This window comes from Cicer arietinum, chromosome 7, assembly GCF_000331145.2.
Source record: "Cicer arietinum cultivar CDC Frontier isolate Library 1 chromosome 7, Cicar.CDCFrontier_v2.0, whole genome shotgun sequence".
Lineage (NCBI taxonomy): Eukaryota > Viridiplantae > Streptophyta > Magnoliopsida > Fabales > Fabaceae > Cicer > Cicer arietinum.
The window spans coordinates 54,514,468-54,536,462 of NC_021166.2; the positions used below are offsets into that span (position 1 = coordinate 54,514,468).

The window sequence follows — 21,995 nt, forward strand, 5'->3', positions numbered from 1 at the left end:
TGGTCTTTGTCAGGGATACCAAATGCCAAAAAAAATAAATTGAAATTTGACAATCCCAAATTATGTTGTGTAAATTTTATTGATGTGGATGAGATAAATACGTAAGAATACCAACTAAAACAGCTTCTCCATGCCTTCATTGCTTGCTATTTCACTTTAAATACTACTATTGAAAAGAAATTGTAATAAAATAATTAGTCAAAAATCATTACATTGAAATTGAAATCCTAGTACACCAATATTCAATCATAGCCCACATCTAGACACTTTGAACCTAGGTGCTTGATATTTTTATTGTATAAATCACATATCCCTTGCATGCAACTTGGAAACTAGTCTCTCACTCAAATCATGAAAAACTAATATGAACTTTTAACAGGTATTTTTAGACTCAAATTTTAATTCGAAATGTTGATTAAACTAAAAAAGACAGTCATCTCATTCAAACGACTATAGTATGCTATATATACACAATGACACAAACACTATTAACTTAAAAATATAATTTGCATGGTCCATAATCACTGATCAGTGATCACTCAAGAATCACTAGAAGTAACATTATTAAGTGGAGAAGGAGAAGGTGAGTTACGACAAACAGGACATGTAATATTCATACGAAGCCACTCATCAATGCAATCAGCATGGAAACAATGTTTGCATTCAGGAATGCATCTTATTGTCTCTTCACTATTGTATTCAGACAAGCATATCCAGCAACATTCATCGTTTGGTCCCGGCACGCGTCGACTCTTTCCAAGAACTACTTTCTCATAAGATTCAATTGTGGATTCATCTAGACCCGTAGTTATTGTTGTTAGTTCAGATTGTGGCGTTATTGCAGCTGGTGCTGATCGAGAAGCAGCATTTCTTGTAATGTTGGCTATTCTATCTTTGTAGCATACACAACTTGCCATTAGTAGGATAAATATTAGAGCTGGCCCAGTAATGCATAATGCTATTATTCTGAAAATTTTGAGTCCTTGTCGTGATGTACCTGAAATTTGTAGCTAGATAATGTCAATATATTATATATATATATAATTTATTTTTATCCTAACCCAAGAATTTATAAGCGAAAAAAGATTCTATGATAATTTAGAATTTGATTAAACGATAAAAACTTTTTTATTAAATCTCAACCTTATTTTTAATTTAAAATTTATTATTTAATTCGCTTTTATACAAATATATTCGACCATAATAAAATACTTTACATTTAGTTTATTTACATTCACTTTAATATTGATATATTCAACCATAATCAATTTAGGTAACAAAGATTAACTATATCTATATGCTTCAAAATAATAGTAAACTTACTTCATGGTCATGACCACTTGGTTGGTTACCATGCTATTGATTTTTTGGTTATCAAACAAATAGACGGGTAGGAGACTTTTCATTTTCAATATAACTGTTTTAATTAAAATTTAAATTCTTTTGAACGATTTATTTTTAACATAAAATTTATTAACCATTTGAGTCTAATTATTTAATTAATATAATTGTTAATTTAAAGAAAAATGACTAAATTGGTAAAATAAAAATTCAATTATTATTCTCATAAATTTTAAAATATCAAATCATTGCCTCAAAATATGTAATTATTTTAAAATCCAACATCAAGTTCTTTACTATTAGTTTGTTAAACAAGTTGGCCCCAAATTGGATCCTTTTTTTTTTTTGCCATATACTTGAGTCTAATTAGTCAAAAGTTTAATTAATTAATTTATTAAATATTTAATTGATTTAGTTTTTTTAACGGTGCCTTATGGATATGATTCAAGTGATCTTATATTTTACAAACTCCACCGAGCTGGATAAGCGATTACCGAGTAGTATTGGAAAAGGACTCAACATCTATCTTACAATAAACTGATATGTGCTGATATGTACGCATGTTACTTACCTACTTAGCTTTGTTTATGCGATATTTTATTGTAAACATGCAAAATTGAATCCAGAAGTCAATAGGAATAAATTATAAACAAAACGAAAATTGTCATGGCTATCTCAATCGCTGAGGTAAAACCATTGACCAATATTTTTCTTCTAATACCTTGTAACCTCAGCATGTGGGGCTCCTAGTATAATCAGACCTACGGAAAGCATCCCTAAGTTAGCATGTTTTCTTTATTGTTTCTTACATCTCTTCAAAGCTCAATTTTTTTTTTTTTTAATTTTTACAAACTCTTCGAACATATTTGGTCAAATAGTTTCTGGATACAGTAATAAACCTTATGGAATATAGATTAAAGATCATAGAACATTTAATTTACCTGCTTGGTAATCAGAGATACAGACAATTTGATTGCTATAACTGCTTTCAAATCCACACATTAACTGATGTGATTCACAATAACGGCAATCAGGTTTGTCCCATGTTAATTGAATATCTGCACTAAGGTCATCTCTGAGATTTACTTCAAAACGTTCTGGTCTTGCAACTGGAATTGAAAGCCTTTTGATAACAGAACAAGACTCAGGCGGTGAATTGACCAAGTTCGCTGAAGGGATAGCAGATACAAAGTAAGTTGAATTACTAAGACAATCAATGGGAATGAACTGCGACCCTATATTCTGAGATGAACAGCGTAAGAATGTGTAATCACGACTAAAAGTAGCAGTGAAAGGAGAATTTGAAAAATTGAGGCTTAGAAGACGTTTGGGAAGGCAATCATCAGGATCGTAGACTAGTAACTGTTGTGTGAGATAGTTTATGCTGCGTACATAGAATTTTTCAGAGTAAGGAAGTTTTAGAACTGTTTTGCTGCTGTTTGTACAAATTAAGTTGAAACCAGGATAGCCACAATAAGGATATTGTCCACCTAGTTGAAAGGGGAAACGAATAAGGAAAGTATTGTTGCCACATAAATAAAATTGGCAATCGTTAAAGGCATATATGACAGGAAAGGTTAAGTAGAAAAGGAGCTTCAAGATGCCCATTACTTCTCAGACGTGCAAATCTGTGGTAGGAAGGCATGAGCTTATAAGATGATGAAAGTGTATTTTAATTTTAAATTCCATCCAATTTTCAACGCAGTATAGTAAGTCAAACTATATTTTATACTTGATTTAGAGTAAATTTTAATTGACTAATTCTTATAATTTTAGTAGTTATGCCTTAAAACAGCTATTTGAAGTATTATAACCTATGTCTGCATAATATTTCTTGATATAATAGTTACATTTACTAGTTGTAGTTATATTTCTTGATAATTTAAGCAACTAAGAGTCTTTGATATGTTGATTACTTCTTTGTCAAGTCAACTCTGACCATTACCAATGATTATAATTCGTAAGTAATATTCAGCTTTCTTGAGTTTGATTTTAGCACGCTGAACAAACAATTCAATTTTAGGGAAGCAGATGTATCAAGATCAATAGGAAATTTTCTAATTTTTCATATAAAGGAATGTTTTTCCACTACTAATTTTCAACTTTTCATTTGGAAATGGTAATCATTATGGTCTTTCAATGTTTAAACCATTAGCTACATGTGGGAAATTAAAAAATGGGTGTACAATATTTGTTTTCATTTGTAAGAGTAAGAGTATTATAGTCTTGTATAAAAATGTCAGAGAGCATTTTAAAGGCTAGGGATGAACTACCCCACCCTAGCCCTTCTTGAAGACGATTTAGAGATGAGTCAGAGCAGCTGCTGAGAAATTCTCATGGAAACAACTTCTCCATTAGTTCCTGCCCTCATAGCTTGGTATTTCACATGAAGACCTGCTTGTATTGAAAAATAAAATGGAATATCATGAAAACCCAACTACATGCCATCAGTAAATTTTAAATAAGAAATTTGGGATTTTTATGTTTTCTGGGACTTACTTCGTATTTATTCGAGGACATGAAAGTTGTAAAGAAGAAAGTTTCTTACCTTCATTATCTTGTAAATTAGTGTTCACAGCTACTGCATGGAAAGCAATCATGGCCTTTGGTTGCCAATCATTATGTTTCCCAATCCATGATTTGTAATCAAATACAGCTGCCATTCAATTTGAAAATTAAAACATATTGGCTTGATGTGTTAATGCCAGGACTTAATAACTGTCTTCTTTGAAAGGTAAGCAAGAAAAAGGAGTAATTTAAAACACGAAGCTACATAAATGCTTATTCCTCAAACCCAGAATCATTGAGGCATAACATTCTTATTGAAATTAATTTTTTTCTTGGATTATCTTTGAGTTCATTCTTCACTGGAGTTAAATTTGTGTAACCGTAACTGGAACTAGTTAGGAGCATAATTTAATTTCCATGTCTTTATGTTTGTGGTGTTTATTAAAGAAAAACTTTGACTTAAAATATAAAGATTTACCAGAGGTAGAAGAATTCTCCAAATGTTTGACGTCAAAAATGGCACCAGCAGCCCCATCTGCTCGTTTTTTGATATCATGAGATCCTACAAGCTCGTATTCCCAGCTCCCATTTTGGTAGTCTTCACAGAGGAATAGTTCTATGTGCCTTGCATCTAATGTCTGCATTGTTCCTATATATAAGTAGGAGAAACTTGTTAAATTAAGTAAGTTTAATCTAGCCTAACTCTAATGGCATAGACAAGTACAGCATGTACAGTAATCATCGATGCAATTATTGGTGGTGGTTATCCAAATTAGAAGACAATCAAAGTACAAAGGGATATGCAGCAGGGCTATTGGATTATATTCAAATTACCATCGCAAGTATTGAGATCACAAACGGGGCACCGAACAAGCTGCAGATCTGCAAATTTAAACAAATGAGTTTGATTTAATCGAATACCGAGATCATATGCTGGCTTAATTGATTTCAATGATGATCGTATAGTCAACTATAGTCAGTGTACTAGGGAGTACCTGCTATCCATATTCCCGGTTTAATATTATCAAGAAAGCAACAACCGTGAGACCGCAACATCTTTTCCATGGATTCTTCTTTCCTTAACTCTCCCGGAAAATTCAGTCTCTCTGTAAGCAGGGCTACTGAAGAATCAAAGTAAAAAGCACCTATGCGCATCCAATCTGATAGAACATATTATAAATAGTTATAACATAAAAAATTCCAAGTATAGTGTGTTAAAGCTGCTTCATGTAATGCCTGTATAAATGTAACACATTTTCACTTATGCGAGCGTTGCTCTGCTTACTATAGTTCAACAATATGTTGAATGATACATATAATAGTGGGACCAAGATTAGGACAGTCAATAATTCATATCAATCTAAGTCATTACATACAAGGTCGGATAGCTCACTGTTCACATATTGGACAAATCAAAGACTAAATCTTAATTGTGCAATAGTATTCATCAATGGCCAAGAGCATTAACTATGCTGTCACTTACCACATCAAATTCATTTCCATAATTGTATGTGGAATCTATTAAAAGTTACTGTGAAATTCTCAATATATGAATTAAATCCTATTAGGATAGGGAGGTATGTCAAAAATTATGGTGAATTTTAACTTGTTATTCTATCCACAACCAGTATCATAATGTGATCGTGACAACCAAAGAACCAACTCACCAATGTGTTTCTCTTGCTGACGGAACTTGTAGGAGTGGCTCCCATCTGAAATTTCAATTTGAAAATCAACGTTAATTGGATGGTGGCAATATATGAAGGGAACACTCGCAAACACCAGACACGCAAACACATAGATAATGGTAACAATTTAAAAATATATATAAGTGATTGAACTTAACTACATGTGACCAGTGTGGTGTTGATGTCAATGACATATTTCAGACACCAAAAACGCTTTCAATCTGAAGTGCCACAATGCATACCATTCTTGAACAATGACGAAAGCCTAATGGCTAAGCGTTACTTACCAAAGGCTGAAGTGTAGAGCTTGCTCCACTTGAATGCCACGCGTTGCGGGGAAGGGACTTGAAGATCACGCAAGGACACGAACTTCCAAATACCGTCATCCATGATAGCACGGCGGAACCATTTGTTTGTGGTTGCAAGCATTATCAGAGATTTTCCATCTAGAAACTTCGCTATCTCTGTCCAAATATCCTCGTCGAACCTTCGTTAATCATTCACAATTTCAAATTGTTCAGACAAAATAAGAATCATAATTAATCAAAATCAAATTATTAAATTCTAGCCTTAATTAATGTTTCGTGCGTATAAAATATATATATAGAAAATTATAAATGATTCTTTTAAAACTAGAAGTGCATTATGCATGTTCATCCATTAATCTTATCCACTTATAAAAAAAAGCTATAGAAACTGAATATTTGAATATCTTGAACATATTCTAATTAAGAGAAAAAAACAGAGAAATTAAACAATAATAGTAACATAAGTCAGAAGACATAACAGAATTGAAAAAGTGATTAAGCTACTAAATTAAGCAGAGGAATTCATCGGTGCAAATCAAATATTTAAAATCACAGTGTATACAGATTTAATTTTCTTTCAGCTTCTATAAAAAAAATCGTAAAACATAAACAGCGTGCGATTTGAAACTGAACTCATAAGATCACATTCAAATGCTTAATGCATAAAAAGTAAACACACGAAGATGTATAGTATAAACAGATCGCACACGAGTTTTCGTAAACAGTCAATGAATAAGCTTAGATTTCACTGCTTCGTTCATGTACAAAATCAAAAACCAGAGAGAAAGAGATAAATTAACTTAATAAAACTGAAAACAGTTCAAAAATTCATATCCAGATTTAAATCCGAACTGAACTCTGATCTGAACTTCTGAAGCTCAGAAATGCATATACTAAGCACACACGATCATCACGTTTAAATGCAAGAGTTAAATTCAATGCGAGTAAAGTGCTTGTAAGTGAAATCGGTTTTTAGAGAGAGAGGGAGAACCATGAGAAAGTGGAATGAGCGGAGAGAAATGGAGGACGAGGAGAGTTGCAAGAGCAGATAGTTTTGGTTCTCCGGATTCGCTTTTCAGGTGGCAATTCACCGGCGGAGGAGGAGGAAGTAGCATCGTGGAGTCGCTTTCTCATGGTTTTTGATAAATCAGAGATGAGTTTTATCTCAACTAACTAACTACTACTCTGAAATTTCAGAATCTGAAGAGGTGAAGCGAGAAACGCGTTCTCTCAACTCTGTAACAGATTACAACAACGGTGCAGCCTTTGAGTTTCCCTCCTTATATAGGCGCGCCAAAACATCCCTTTTCAAATAAATAAACTATTTGAATTATTATATAATTATAAATACAATAATTATTATTTAAAAATGGTAAGATAATAAAAAATTTCGTTTCCATCTAGTACTAAGAAGTAAGGACTGATGTAATAAGTTTCAATTATTGAAGCTTTGGTTGATATTATTATTAATTAATGTTCATTGTGTTTGGTTTGGTATTTGTAGATTTAATTTTGCTTAATTGAAGTGTTAATGGTGCTATAGATTTTATAAGAAAAATTCTTAGGTCATTTATTTGATTATTATGGTTTAGGGTTTAATATTTTTTTATTGTTTAATCCAATTAAGCAAATTTGGATTAGTATGATTTGATTTTAATTTTCTTGAAAAAATAACTCATCAGAATTAAATTAACTGATATCTATTCATTCGAGTTGATCCAAATTAAATTATTAAAATTTAAATTTTTCGAGTTGATCCAAATTAAATTATTAAAATTTAAATTTAAATAATCAAAAATATCTAAAATTGAATAAATATAAAAAAACTAGATAAAAAAATTCTATAAGAGATTAAAAAAACTATCACAGGCGACATATTTATATAAGTTCATAAAATATCAATTTACTTTCAAGACTTGTGGAATAATGCATCTTATTTTTTGACATCTCTAAAAACCCATAGTGCTGTCAGATAGTATATAATTGGAGGATAAAAAATGTATTTTGTCCAAATGGACATATCCGGAAAATAAAAATATAGTTTTGTTTTTGGATGTGTACTTCTAAAGTGTACTTGGGGTAGAAAAATTATCTCCTGTCCAAAAATAGAGTTGCACAACTCAACTCCTCTTATGCTATTTCATATTTCATATTCCTCTACAGTGACTACACTAGGCCCTCTTATGCTTCCAACATCTTAACAGCTTCAATTATTCGCCACATTGGTTGGGAAGAAACTTTTCATGATGAAGATTAAACCTTATCTTTCACTTTGGAATAAACCAAGTTACACATAAGCCAAGCGGAGGATAACGAATGAAGATCGAACATGGCAAACAGCATTTAGCATTGGTTGATCTCTCCGATTAATGTTTCGAGTAAAGTGATATAAGGCAAAGGAAGAAAGAAGACATTAATGAGGTACGTGCCACCTTATTAAACTTTTCCATGCCACGGTACTAACGTGAGTATGTGACAATTCGTTTGTTGGTCATATCAACAATTAATAAAGACTAAAACTTTGGGAAATGAAATAATAAAAATTGTGTTTTTTAATAAATAAAGGCACAAATCAAAGAATGATACTAGATACTCAATTATGTCTTTTTTCGATGTCATTGATTTTAATAGTATCAAAATATATAAACAAAATAAAGTACTCGGTCAATAATTTACAATCCAAACCTAATTATTCTAACGATAAATAAATAAACTAACTATTTGTAGTGTTGTATCAAGTGCTACTCAAATGTAGTGATGTAAGAAGTGTTTGGATCTTTCATAGTTGTAGTATGATGTTGCAACTGTAAAAATCGTCGTCAAATCTTGAAAGATAAACTTTCTCCCACTAAATCTAATAGTTTTCACCATATTGAAGATGTAAAGGATTCAGATCCTTGTAAGGACCAATTTGCGCATATTTGATTGTTACATAATCTCCTTTGCAAAACACTTGAGTATAAACCCGGACCAGATATTGATTCCTCTTTTTGAAAAATACCAAATCACATATTAGAATTTCTTCCAGAAAGGCCGAGCGTTTCCATGCTGAACCAGAAAAGCACCGAGTAACATATCTGCTCTCCTATACACCTTTTGCCTTAAAAAAGAATTGCTTCCCAATCAAAAGAATTTGGAGAATATACAGAACCATGTGATATATGCTAAGTTACAAAAATGAAAATGCCTTGCTCAGAAGTTTTCTATTTTTTTTTATATATAACAAATAAGAAATGATATACAAATTATACTAAGCTGATAAAGAATTGAAAAGAACAAAAAATTGAAAAAAGCTCAACGAACAAATGTTTAACCTACATTTAGGTGACTGCTATTGCCTAAAGACTGCTATTTGCTCAAGGAACAAAAAATGTTTAACCTAGTTCATAAATTTTCTACAATTGGGTGCTTTGCATAGGCAGGGAACTTTCAATTCCTCCCGCTCATCTGGATCGAACAAGTAATCATACCTGTTGCAACATCAGAAAAAAAATAAGTACCACATATCCCAATATGCATGATTGCAGATGTGAGAGCACACATTGAAAGATATGCAAACACTAGCACAAAACAAAACCTACGTTAGTTCTTGACCAGCAGAGACATTGGCTTTGGCAATAAGAACAATCCGGCTCTCTTGATCACCAAAACTCATAATCCTTGCATAGCAGTTTGGCATGCACTGAAAAATGTCAGGTTGAACATCAGTGTCCTCTCCTTTTTTGCTATTGCAATGTCTCTTATATAAAATAACAAATGGATAAATGTGCATAAGTCGTAGAATTTTCAAATAATATTCATAATCTATCTACATTGCAGGGGTCCAGGTAAAACGTACTGAGTGGTTTATTAAACGTGCTATATTGCCCTTGTGTGTTGCATCGATGACTACTTCCTCACTGACCTTGAACAACTGCATAATTTATTTTAGTTGGTGTTAAGAATAGTAGTAAATAAATTCAAATGTCATCATCAATCGTGAATCTGACTAATACAGGCATCTGAACCAATTCTAAGTTGAAAAAGAACACAAATAAAAATAAGGTTATTCTGAATGACTATTATTTGCTTAACTATGGATGATATAATTAATGTAGTCAAGAAAAATTCCATACCGAAATTAAGGAATCCGAGATTATGGTTCTTTTCAAAATTAAGGATATTATATAATGCATATAAGAAGAATCCTTGGATCGTACCAAGAAAATTACTTATTTTTTTCCAGTTTTATGGAAAAAATGCCAAACTTTACAGATGAATTCGAGTTACAAACTAAAGAATACGTGAGTGGAAAAGATCTTAATTTATCTCTCTCAAGGTTTTTTGGAGTATCAGACGATGATTTTTTTGTAGATCCATACCAGAACAATCTAAAGGGAGAATGGGATTTCTTACTAGAAAAGTATTTGGGTTTTTAGTGAAACACACAAATAGGAGGGTGTATAGACAAATATTAAAATCAATCTTAACCAAGAGACTCACATAGCAATCTTTGCCTTCTGAACGATATTTTGCTTCCCTCAGATCAGCAACACTACGCCTTACCTGCTCACCACGATACTCAACAACCTGCAGACAAACATAACAAGCATAAACTTTATGTCTTCAGAAGGAATTGCAGCAAGGTATTTATTTTAAACTTTTGTGTCCATCTTAAAATAATACGCAGTAAGTTACCATATCTCCTTCTTGTATATCTCTTCGAGCAAAGAGACCCCATCCATGAATTCCCGATTTTCCGAAGCAAATTCTAAGCTTTTCTGTTTTCTGATACAAAACATTAAAAATTGACTTCAAAGTTCAAAGTAAAAATAGGAGACGTGATTTTAAATTTAAAAAATTGAGATAAACAATTTAAGTAATTAAATTTAGCAAATGGAAAGGTATGTAATACCTGCAAATGGTGAAGACGTTCCTTGAAAGAAGTAAATACTTTAGAATCTTCAGCATCCTATCACAAACCAACATTATAAGATATCAAATTAACATTTTCCTTTCACAAATTACAATCACAACTTAGAAGACTGGGTTATTTATTTCAAATTTAAAAAGCAAGAGGTTAAACATATATCATGCTGACCATGAAGATTACCTTATAGTTGTTCAATTGAGTTATTGCACCTAGAGAATGAAGGATGGGTCCCCTCAGCAAGTGAATAACTGGCACATCAGCCCTCTGGAAATATGGGAGAAAAAGTGGTAAAGAGACCAAATTGAGAAGAAAAATCAATAGATAATATAAATTTTTACACTGTGTATTCAGAATTGAGATTTAGCATTAAAGAATGTGACAAAAATACCAGAAGTTGTCACTATAAATATGTAGAAGCTTGATAGGAATTAAGAATTACAGCTTGAATTATTATCTACATTAGATTAATTTCTGAATAATCTGATTAAGATCTGATTTATTTTCTGTTGTCTCTTACTCTTGATATCTGTGTTTCTGTTTCCTTACTCGAAGATGTCACATCTTCACAACAAACCAAAACTATATTTGACCCATGCTAATCACAGCTTAAGTCCTGATGAGAACTAAATCTTATGGTGGTGTCAGCGGCATCCCCTTATTTTTAGCCCTAAGATCAAGATAAACAGTTCGGATTTAATTAATTTCTAATCAAGTCACTTAACTTTTTCTTTCTACCTTTCATCCTTACCTTTTCATTTCCCTAATTCCTTTCCAGTGTCGTTCTTTATTATGGGTTATCGATTAATAAAAAAAGAAAAGCTCAATCACGACGCATCTTATTGATCGGTGATGGGTATTTGACAATTGCCACTGAAACATATTTTGAAATGGTGAAACTTATCTAATTTTTTTTATATGAGACATGCAAAATATACAGTATGAAACTTAAAACATTGAAAGGGTGAAAGTGTGGAGTAAAAAACGATTTACAGCACACACATAGAAGAAATCAACACTGGTTCTGCAACGTAAGACAGTCAGTGGATGAACAACAGAAATCAGCCACAGAGAGGAAGTGTCATTAGTCTTGGGTCTGCGTCGGACACCAGTTGTGGTCGTGGAGGCAGGTGGCAACATTGTCAGTGATGGTTGGTAGGGGAAGAGAGAACATCAATGGCTTCTAAATTGAAATGTGACAGCCTGGTTTGCGTCTGGAATTTTCTATTGATGAAAACAATAGATATGAGAGGCATAGTGCACGTGAGTAACTAAAAGAGAGATTTGAATCCCAACCGTCTATAATGATCTAATGGCTGAAAAAACCCCTCTCACTCTCACATAGGAACCCTTTCTGACTAGACATGAGCTATATATATATATATAAAGGGAGCATATCAAATGAGAGGAGTTTTACAATAATGGGGTGAGAGAGTTAAATTTTGATCACATAACCATACATGAATTGTCAAGATTAGAAGAAAAAATTATGTGACTTCTTTAACTGATCACGTGTCACTTAAATAACTCTTAATCATGATCATCCATGTATCATTAAATGGTCAAGATTTAACACTTTCACCCTCTCATTGTAAAAAATCTCTCATTTGATATGCTCCCTATATATATATATATATCTCTTAAACGTATCGTATGCAACCACGATGTGTCGCCGTATCAGCTATGTATCATATCCAATACTCATATTTTGTTAGTTCCTCATATGTATTCTTGTAACCAACTTTGCACAAATATTCCATCCTTGTATATTGACAAACGAATAAAAATTAAGAAGCTAAATTATCATTTCTTCTCCAAAAATTACAAAATAAAACAAACATAACAGGAGCAAGAGAATAGGGCAGTCAATATACTAGTATGGGCATAATATGTTTAGAATCATCACCTTATTAGGAGACCTTCGGTGCACACGACATCTGGCACTAGACAATGGCTCAACCATATCATTTTCAGTGGTTGAACATTCATTGAGAACTATATTCTTTGATGAAACCAGCCTTGATCCCCGAAAGCATCCTTTGTGATTCTGAATCGATGCTCTGGGAGAGAAAATCCCCAGGGATGTATGTGCAACCAGTACAGAATCTGGATTTGGGACTCTGAGAATGAATTAACTAATTAAGCATTATTGAAAAATGGAAGATAACAAAAAATATAATCCAACCATTAGAGCACAAACCTATGAACTGCGCAGTATATTAGCTTCTTTATTATTTCAGTCCCATTCTTCTCCATAGAATGCAACTGCAAGTTTAAACTTAATCAATATTAACATATTTCCCCGGCTCTTGTAATCCAAAGACAACTATATTCAAATACATAGAAATTATTTATTCAGAATGAAACCATAAGGATGCACCAGCCCTCTAGAAGAAATAGAACACTTGGGGGGGAACAAATCAAGAAAAAATAACAATTTCTGATTAACCTGGCCAACTTAAAAGAAACAAGAAACTTACTTCCATGGTATACCCAGCTCTTAATGCGCACATTACATGAAAATAAGTAGCACACTTGCAACAACTTGTACAGGAACCATGGCTTTGTTTACAAATTACACAAGTCTGCAGTCACAGTGGACAAGAGTTATAAGTACAGCACAACCTAATATAAAAGAAAAATGAAAAGGGGAAGGCCAAGTGAATTTACATAAGAACCCCATCACTATCTTACTGAAAAGTTGGAAAAAAAACCGTAACTGGAGGTGGAAGATTATATAGTAAATTTAGTGTTGAATTACTTTTGAAAAGAGAGAACTTTGGAAGGATGAACTTTAGTTTAAGAATAGCCATCCAAAAATAAATAATAATGAACAAAATGCATTCTGGTGCATTTTGGACAGCCCGCCAAATAAAATTTAGAATTACCCAGCATGCATTTTGGATATAATTAATTGGTATTTTTCACCTTTATGTGTGACTTCTAACTGAGACATACTTTATATATATTTGGTTTGTGTCCAAAAAAAATTTAGTTTACAAACTTTTCTACTTAATATTTAGCTTCAAAGTTAACAATTACTGCTAACCGAGATCATACCAAAGAGAAGATGTATTACAATGATAGATGAGAGGAACGAATCTTAGTCATTGATCAAATCATGAAAGACTAAGATTAAAACAAAAAGTCATGTGACCTTTTTAAGTGGTTGGGTGTCACTTACATTACTTTCAATCATATGACCATATCGATGTATGGTTGTATGGTTCAGATTTAATCCTCTCATCTCTCATTATAATGCATCATCTCACTTGATATGTCCCCATTGCTAACCTATTAGTTGTTTCTATAAAAGCGTTCAAAAATTAAAAATATTACTCTATCCAAAATTAAACTGCATGGGTCAATGCACTAATAAAATTTAGAATCATTCAGCATGCGTTCTGGACAATATTATAGCTGAAACCAATTGTTAATAAAAATGATCCGCCATTTTACCTTCACAAAGGAATTAGGAGGAATTTTAAGAATTCCGAGGGCAGGTTCCATGACCTTAGGGTTTTGGAAAGCAACTTCACGTCGAAACCAAGCGCATGTTATATGAACCCACAACATCTCGACATCAGTTGGCTTTAGAGCACCACCTGCAAATCATTTTTCCATATATAGCAAAAGAAAATTAGCACTTAATCGCATAACTGGCCATGAAAGATAAAAATACAAGGAGCGAAAAATGAGGCACGTGCAATAGGAAAGTTCATAATGTCAAGACTTTTATATAACTACAATTATTCGCATCAGGCATATAAAATGATTCTCGTTAACTATGTGAAAATGGGGTAAAATGGTTACGTTAGGTTTTGATCAATCCACCCAAGTAAAGCAAACTATTTGAATAATACTATAATAGAAAGTCAATCCGCAAAATCCATACAAAGCCCTCTTTTCCCATCTCAGAAATAGAGTGCATGATCCACCTTTTGCTAGTTCCATAAAAAATATTTACTTGCATAAAAAACTTTACATCATAGGATACGACATAAGAGCAAAAAGAGTTCAGATTGCCCAAAATACTAGATTGACATGCCTTTTACTGGACAAAGGCAACACTCTCTTTCAACATCAGGAGTTTCACATACTCTACAAACCCAAGAAGTAAAATCTTGAATATCATTTGCACCATAGCATTCTTGGTGGACTGCTATTTGGCACCTGCATAATAACCAAGAAAACATATATAATTGACATTACTACCTTCAAAGCCTCGTAAATTTGAAACAAAATGTTGATCATCTCCAATAATTCTACAACTTAGAGGTAAAGATCATCAACAATAATTGAAACACCTGTTACAGATAATAATTTTGTTATCTTCCCAATCTTCAACCCATCTACAAACAGCACACCTTTCTGTCGTCCATTTTGCAAGAACTGGTTCATACTTCTCTGTCACAAAAAGTATAATAAAGCTCTTCTTTCAGATGTATTCAAGGAAAGCATGCAAAAGCGTGTTCCATAAGACATGGTAAACTAGAAAAAATTGAAGGCTTTGGTAAGTAAAAGTTACATGAAATGAACACTTACCTTGCAAAAAGGCAAGCACCTGCTGCTGATCTAAGTGCCACGGTACTCCATCTTGTGGAATATGCTCCATCATCTAAAGTAGTATATGTTAAGTCAAATATGAGGAACAAGCACAACATAATCATAAAAAAGAAAAGCACAATAATAACAAAGTCCCTCATAAACACTAAATATCTTGTGACTTTACTTCAAAAACAAATTACTGTTTATTCAAAGCCATAACAAGCAGAAACCAAGGTATACTTTTCATGCCTCCGATATCGCAAGAACTAATACAAACCCATTTTTCTAGTGGTAGCATTGTGCTTTTCACTTTCACACTATATTTCCATTTTTTGGCTCTGCTACCAGTATGCCGTTCCCATTCACTCGGTGTCTGCTTCCTTGAACAACAAGAGTCACACTTGCACATAATTCTGAAAAATGCAATCACAAGCAGTTTAATGGAATACAACTATAGAGAAATGATATGCATTCAGAACAAACTGTTTTGATGTAAAGATCATGGTCAAATTTGTAAACAAAACCAGATCGACGATAGTTTCTTTTTCAAATAATACTGGATATATGTTAATATAATAGTTAACTGCAAAATCACAAACAAAAGTAGATGCATACTACTTCGGCCTCAAATATAAGCAAAAATGAAGACATATTTGGTGGTCCAAAATATAAGCAAAATCTGACTTAACTTGACCATAGTTAATGCTATTATTCTCAAAATACCCTTCAGCAAAACAAGTTTTCATGCAAACTACCTTACTTTTGCTTATAATTGAGACTGGAGCAAGTATGCATTATAGAAAGAAGAATATACACACAGAAACTACCTTAGGAAATTCCAGGGGCAAAAGAAAGAAAAAATGATTAACCGAAACACAAGCAGCCCCAGCAATGTAGATTAAGATAGGAGATAACATAAAAATATTTATTTACATTATATATATATATATATATATATATACATATAGGATATCAAAATATTTAATTTGGATTATCAATCCCATAATATCCAAGTGATAATGGCTTACAAATGAAGTTTCGGGATGTAAATTCCTTCCATGCCATTGCACACCACCGCCACCTTCTCAGGTACCATAGATTTTTGGCTATTATCTATTGATCTGTTTCAATAGATATCACATCATAAGATTCATGGGTATAAAATAAAATGTTGAATACCCCGAAATAGAAGGAAAAAGAAAGCAATGGATAATTAATATGTACTTGATTTTTGATTTGTGTGTTAGTGATTCCCGTAATTTACAATTCATTAGTTCTTTGCAATCTGGACAATAGTAATCGGTATTTTCTAGATCCTGCAACCAGTAGCCAGTCATTTATATTCAATCACATTTTGAACCAGCAAAGTTTTTCAAAAACAATCAAGAGAAATTAATACATAGTGACATATTAACCACAATACAGCACCTTGAAATATTCGGTAGATATTTCGTCACACTCAGCATGCACCCAAACATTGCAACCATCACAACATACCTGATTCAAAGAGTTCCCAAAAGATATCAAAATTTTGAAGTTATTGCACCAGAAGTACATTAAAATAAATATTGGAAAGGAAACTAAATTGGCAAAACGAACAATCTCACCCAATTCCCACCATCTGAATGATGCCAAACCTTTTTGCAAATTCCACAATATTGTTTTGATTTTTGTAACTGTAAAAACAGAATATCAATTTTTTTAAATCATCTATCCATTGTAAACTGATTTAATGAAAAATTTGAAGCACTATAATAAATCATTCTACATAACCTTGGCACAATGTTTGCAATAAAATTGATGTGCATAACTTGAATCCTTAACCTTCTTCATAATTTTGCATGGCAACATCAAATGACAGCTAGCACAATACTTAGTATCCTGCACAATATATTCACTGGATAAAAATAAAGAAATAACAAGAGTCGATAAGAGATGCATTTTTAATAGTTAACTCGAATCCAATTTTGCTTGCAGGATAATTACTGAACAAAGCAACATAAAAACTAAAAAGAACACAACAGAAGACTTATGATCAACATTTCATTATAGATTATTCCAATTTCACGTACTGGATAATACCTGATCAACATTTCATTGTATCGCACCTGTGTTGTAGTATATATCCAGACTTCATAACTTGGCAACAATAAGTTATTCACTTTTCTCTTGGATAGCTTTCCATGATAGTAAGTCGACAACTATAGAAGCCTAGAAGCAGGAGCAGTGTCTCCTTGTGGTTAAGACGGACTTTGGCTCCACTAAATTCTGTTTAAAACAACTACGTTTTATCTTTTAACATAGTCGTGAGAAAATTATTCTAAGCTCCTCGTGTCAATAATAGGTTCTCTTTGTTGGCCACCCCAGGTTTTATCTTTTTCCTACCCTTAACATAGGGTAGCAATGGGGTCCCCATAAAATTTATCAATTGAATGGGTAATATTACACCTAATGGATACTTTTAGCAATGCATAAAACTGGAGAAAAGTGATTTCATCTTTTGTATATTGTAAGAATGAATATTTGTTACAATGGATCGTGCAGTGATTCAGACTTTATATTAGTCTTATCCTGCACCAAGTGAGGTGTTATCATACACCCACTTCTAACTAACTACAGATGCGGTTATGCTGATGTGGCAGTAAGAAAAGTCTAGGCTTAATGCTAATAAAGCATGTGCTGGTATTAACTCTACTCAGTACTGCTGTACAAATTTATAACTGCAGAGAAAGTAAACTAACAGTTGAAAACTGCATATATCTCTCCCAGATACCCACAAAACCTAACCACTATGGCTAAACGGGTATATTTTGTATGCATTACACGCTGAAATCTATGAGAATAGTTGTAGTTATAGGTACTACAGTACTCACCCTACCTCATAGCCACACACAATTGTAGTATTAAGCTGAATGGAAATATATATACCTCATATCATACTCATTCTAATCCCTACATAATCTGGCTGAACTTCATTATCCTACACTTAATCGCATAATTTTACACATAATTTATATATTGCATTTAATTATTTTATTTATGTTGTCTTTGAATTTAGTTCTATTTGTAATTTAAATTAGGGCCATCTTTGAATGTTTTATTTCAGAGTTCAATTGATGGTGTTGTCTTCTCAAATTAATTTTTTTTAATATTATTCCATAGTAATATTAGTAGTTTTTTTTTTACTCAATTAATATTAGTAGTTAGTACTGTTGAAGTTGTGGGATTTTAGAGAAAATGATAATAGTTTAATGTTGACTTGATTACAAAAGACTCAATACTAATCTCTATTTATAGAGAAACATAAAATCAATTCTAAATCAAGAATAAATCATAATAATAATGAGAGATATTATAAGATATCTCTATCATTATAAATTGATCATAAGAAATAACTCAAGATACTCTAATATAATATAATAGATATTATAAGATTTTTCTAATATTCTAACACTCTCCCTCAAGTTAAAGCTTACTAAGTTTTAGCTTGTTACAAGAAAATAATGTTTTGCTCTTCAAAACAATTAAAAGGATGGAAAAGCAACTCAGGGATGCAGGTGAAGTCGGAGAGAATTGCTATAAATATAGCCTAGCCAGATAGCCGATATGATCATCAGCCTGAGAGAAATTCATGGCAAGCAATTGAACAAAGCAAGGTCCGTTTTTCTAAAAACTGCATTTGGAAGCTTCAAACCAATAATATCAAAGACTCAAAATATTTAAACTTGAATTTGCTTCAAGGAGATAGAGACATGCTTCAAGGAGAGAAAGGCAAGGCCAATACATCTGGGACAAAGATAGGGCCAGTGTATCTGGGACAAATTGTCAAACTGTATGCATGTGGCTCGAAAGAAAAAAACATAAAACAGATCCGGAACCAAGAAGGAAAACTCAATCCAGACGACTGAAACATTATGCCGGAAGGCAGACATACGCGTCTGAGCTCGAGGCTGTTGGTGGAGGCGCGTGAGATGAACACGGCAGATCTTGGATGTAGTAGGTGTAACCGTAGCCCGAAACTAGAATACGAGAGCATATTCAAAACCGCGAGGTTGAGGCGTGATTGACTGACCAAGCAGCAACTGAGAGGCGTCAAAATGCGCCGTCACACGCTGTGGAGACGGCGGCGCGTGAGATCTACTCGCACGAGGGATTAGCAGCGCGTGAGAGCGCATGTGACGGCTTTTGGCGATGCGCTTTCGGGCATGACCTGACCTGGAGATGACAACGCTGTTCGCTGGAAAATTTGTCGGAAATAGTGGCAGCGGCGGCAATAGCGAACTGAACAGAAAACAAGTGAAACGTGTCGGAATGTTGGAAAAGAGAAACTATGATTATATTCCCTAACTGTTGGGAACTCGGCAGCGGAATAGAAGCGGGATCTTCAAGAAGGATCGAAATAGGCTCTACATACCATGTTGAAGTTGTGGGATTTTAGAGAAAATGATAATAGTTTAATGTTGACTTGATTACAAAAGACTCAATACTAATCTCTATTTAAAGAGAAACATAGACTCAATTCTAAATCAAGAATAAATCATAATAATAATGAGAGATATTCTAATATATCTCTATGATTATAAATTGATCGTAGGGAATAACTCAAGATACTCTAATATAATATAATAAATATTATAAGATTTTTCTAATATTCTAACAAGTACTATAATAATATTAACACATATTTCACTAGTATGTTAAAAAAAATATATCTCAGTACAAACTAAAAACTACATTCAGGTGAATTAAAAGGTATAGCCAAATAAATAGACATCCCAAAGTCCTCCCTTGACAAATTGATACTGACTAGTACTGCAGCCTCGGTTAACATGACTCAAAAAACCTCTTTTTTATGCAAAACATAGTTTATAAGTGCTCTCATCTGGTCACAATGACAAAAAACACTAAAGTAAACAAATAATTTCACCTGATCCTGGCAGTAATATTCTTGATCAACATTTGAAACCAAGACTTCTTCAAGTCTACGATTGCTTACAGTAGCAATTTCCTCCGCTCCCAAAAGTGATTCCAAAATACCATCTTCTGCCAACATTGCCTCCTCCAGCGCCATGCGAAAGTCACTAGGTTTGCTCTTGTACAACTGGGTCTGCCCCTGAAATCTGAACAAAGATTAAAAAAATTGCTGATTAAATCTCCAATAATAATCTAACAGCGACAACTGCAGCCATAACCATCAAACAACACACACCTGTCCATGAACTCCGAGAAGGGGAATACCATTCCCTGCTTCACCCACGCATAATCCTGCCAATTCATTATTCTTTTAGAATTCAAAGCCAAAACCTCAAAATCAAAATTAAAAACTCAAATTTACAACCATAAACAAGACTCTCGTAAAAAAATTACCCTTTGAGTTCCATTTTTCGAATAACCAAAAAACATCACACAAAGCGCATTGGGAACACAACAGCTCAAGACAGATTTAGGAGCCTCCAAGAAAGGATCAATCACCACGGCAGGCCAAACTGGAAATCTCTTCCCACATTTAGCCCAAACAATATCACCCAAAGCAAAATCCTCTGGCCTATATACCTCTTTTCTCTTTCCAACATTCTCATTAGGCTTTTGCTCCATACCCTCAAAACTAAGACCAGAACCAAAAGCATTACTCTCAGTCTTCACTATCCTTCTACCCAAACTAGATAAATCACCACCCTCCATTTCATCAGCCTTCACTTCACAAGTTTTCAAATAATTCACATCACTCTTCTTAACCTTGTCATCATCCTCAACAAAACTCTTATCATCCTCAAAGCTGGAATCTCCATCATCTGTTTCCATTCCTCGATTCTTCTTCCATGTATCAAGAACCACCGAGTCATTGAACCTCGACGGAAGCGTCTGAAGGCGGCCGCGCGACGACCGCAATAACGGAGGCCGAGCCACCACCAAGCATTTCTTATTCATCGTATTACCATTCAAAAATGCAGAATTTGATTTGAACTCAACCTCACCACCACCACCATCAGAACTCCAATGCGAAACTTCACTACTCCAAGAACCGGAACCACTACTGAAATGTTCAGAATCACCCAATGAGTAAAACGCATTCACCTTACGCTTCTTCTGAATCCCTGAACAACCTTCGTGGCCTTCGAAATCAAGCTCCTCCAATTTACACCGTTTTAAATTCGCCGTTTCAGTTTTCATAATAGTACGCTTAATTATCATATTTGCTGTAACCACTCGAAACGATTATTTTCGTTCATCTGAAAACCCTAATTTCAATTTTCGAAACAATGTTGTCAAGACTCACGCAATTCGAATCCCCCTAAAACCTCTCAGCAATATATGGTATAATCACCACCACCACAATCCACGCAACTCTTGGAATCGTGAAATTCGAATCCCTAAACCTAATGCAAAAACCCTTAAATCGAACAATGAAGCAAACAAAAGAATGAAAAACCGAAATAAACTGAGTGGTTTATTTATTATTCTCTTACGAAAAAATCGCAGAAAAACGAAAAGGAAAAAGAATTCCCGGCGAGATTGAAACGATGGTTTCGATCTCCTAATCGATTAGCGGAGAATGGAGAATGAAAAATTCCGGGAAAACACAGCGTCTGAAAATTTTCACGAGAAATAATGAATTGGAATTGGCAAAGAAAGAAGAACAAAAGAAAGAAGGAGAAGCTGTGTTGTGTGAGTAAATAGTACTCAATACAACGA

General features: G+C 33.4%; 3 protein-coding genes across 6 annotated transcripts; all 3 read right to left on the reverse strand.

Moving 5' to 3' along the window:
• Nucleotides 1-365: 365 nt before the first annotated feature.
• Nucleotides 366-3,124, reverse strand: LOC101496599 (putative RING-H2 finger protein ATL21A). The gene is made up of 2 exons (XM_004510619.4): nt 2,283-3,124; nt 366-997 (listed from the first exon to the last, which is right to left on the reverse strand). Exons 1-2 carry the CDS (start codon nt 2,947-2,949, stop codon nt 540-542), a joined length of 1,125 nt encoding a protein of 374 aa, XP_004510676.1. The 5' UTR covers nt 2,950-3,124; the 3' UTR covers nt 366-539.
• A 222-nt stretch (nt 3,125-3,346) lies between these two features.
• On the reverse strand, nt 3,347-7,074 carry LOC101500285 (probable F-box protein At3g61730). The gene is made up of 8 exons (XM_004510629.4): nt 6,837-7,074; nt 5,825-6,024; nt 5,517-5,561; nt 4,845-5,009; nt 4,684-4,731; nt 4,328-4,498; nt 3,890-3,997; nt 3,347-3,735 (listed from the first exon to the last, which is right to left on the reverse strand). The coding sequence occupies exons 1-8, from the start codon at nt 6,977-6,979 to the stop codon at nt 3,653-3,655; spliced, it is 963 nt and encodes a 320-aa protein (XP_004510686.1). The 5' UTR covers nt 6,980-7,074; the 3' UTR covers nt 3,347-3,652.
• Nucleotides 7,075-9,029: 1,955 nt separating this feature from the next.
• On the reverse strand, nt 9,030-21,985 carry LOC101496041 (histone-lysine N-methyltransferase ATX3-like). Of its 4 annotated transcripts, none has more exons than XM_012718689.3 (23): nt 20,670-21,985; nt 20,512-20,567; nt 20,230-20,422; nt 17,076-17,183; nt 16,910-16,978; nt 16,731-16,799; nt 16,527-16,618; nt 16,331-16,423; nt 15,580-15,715; nt 15,300-15,372; nt 15,062-15,161; nt 14,803-14,927; nt 14,214-14,359; nt 13,235-13,339; nt 12,955-13,019; nt 12,661-12,874; nt 10,938-11,021; nt 10,740-10,796; nt 10,523-10,612; nt 10,328-10,414; nt 9,684-9,758; nt 9,427-9,527; nt 9,030-9,315 (listed from the first exon to the last, which is right to left on the reverse strand). In XM_012718689.3, the coding sequence occupies exons 1-23, from the start codon at nt 21,492-21,494 to the stop codon at nt 9,225-9,227; spliced, it is 3,054 nt and encodes a 1,017-aa protein (XP_012574143.1). In that variant the 5' UTR covers nt 21,495-21,985; the 3' UTR covers nt 9,030-9,224. The 4 variants fall into 4 exon arrangements, with proteins under 4 accessions (XP_012574143.1, XP_004510675.1, XP_073219890.1 ...); XM_004510618.4 differs by having other exon boundaries at nt 9,427-9,584; XM_073363789.1 differs by lacking the exon at nt 9,684-9,758.
• Nucleotides 21,986-21,995: the final 10 nt, after the last annotated feature.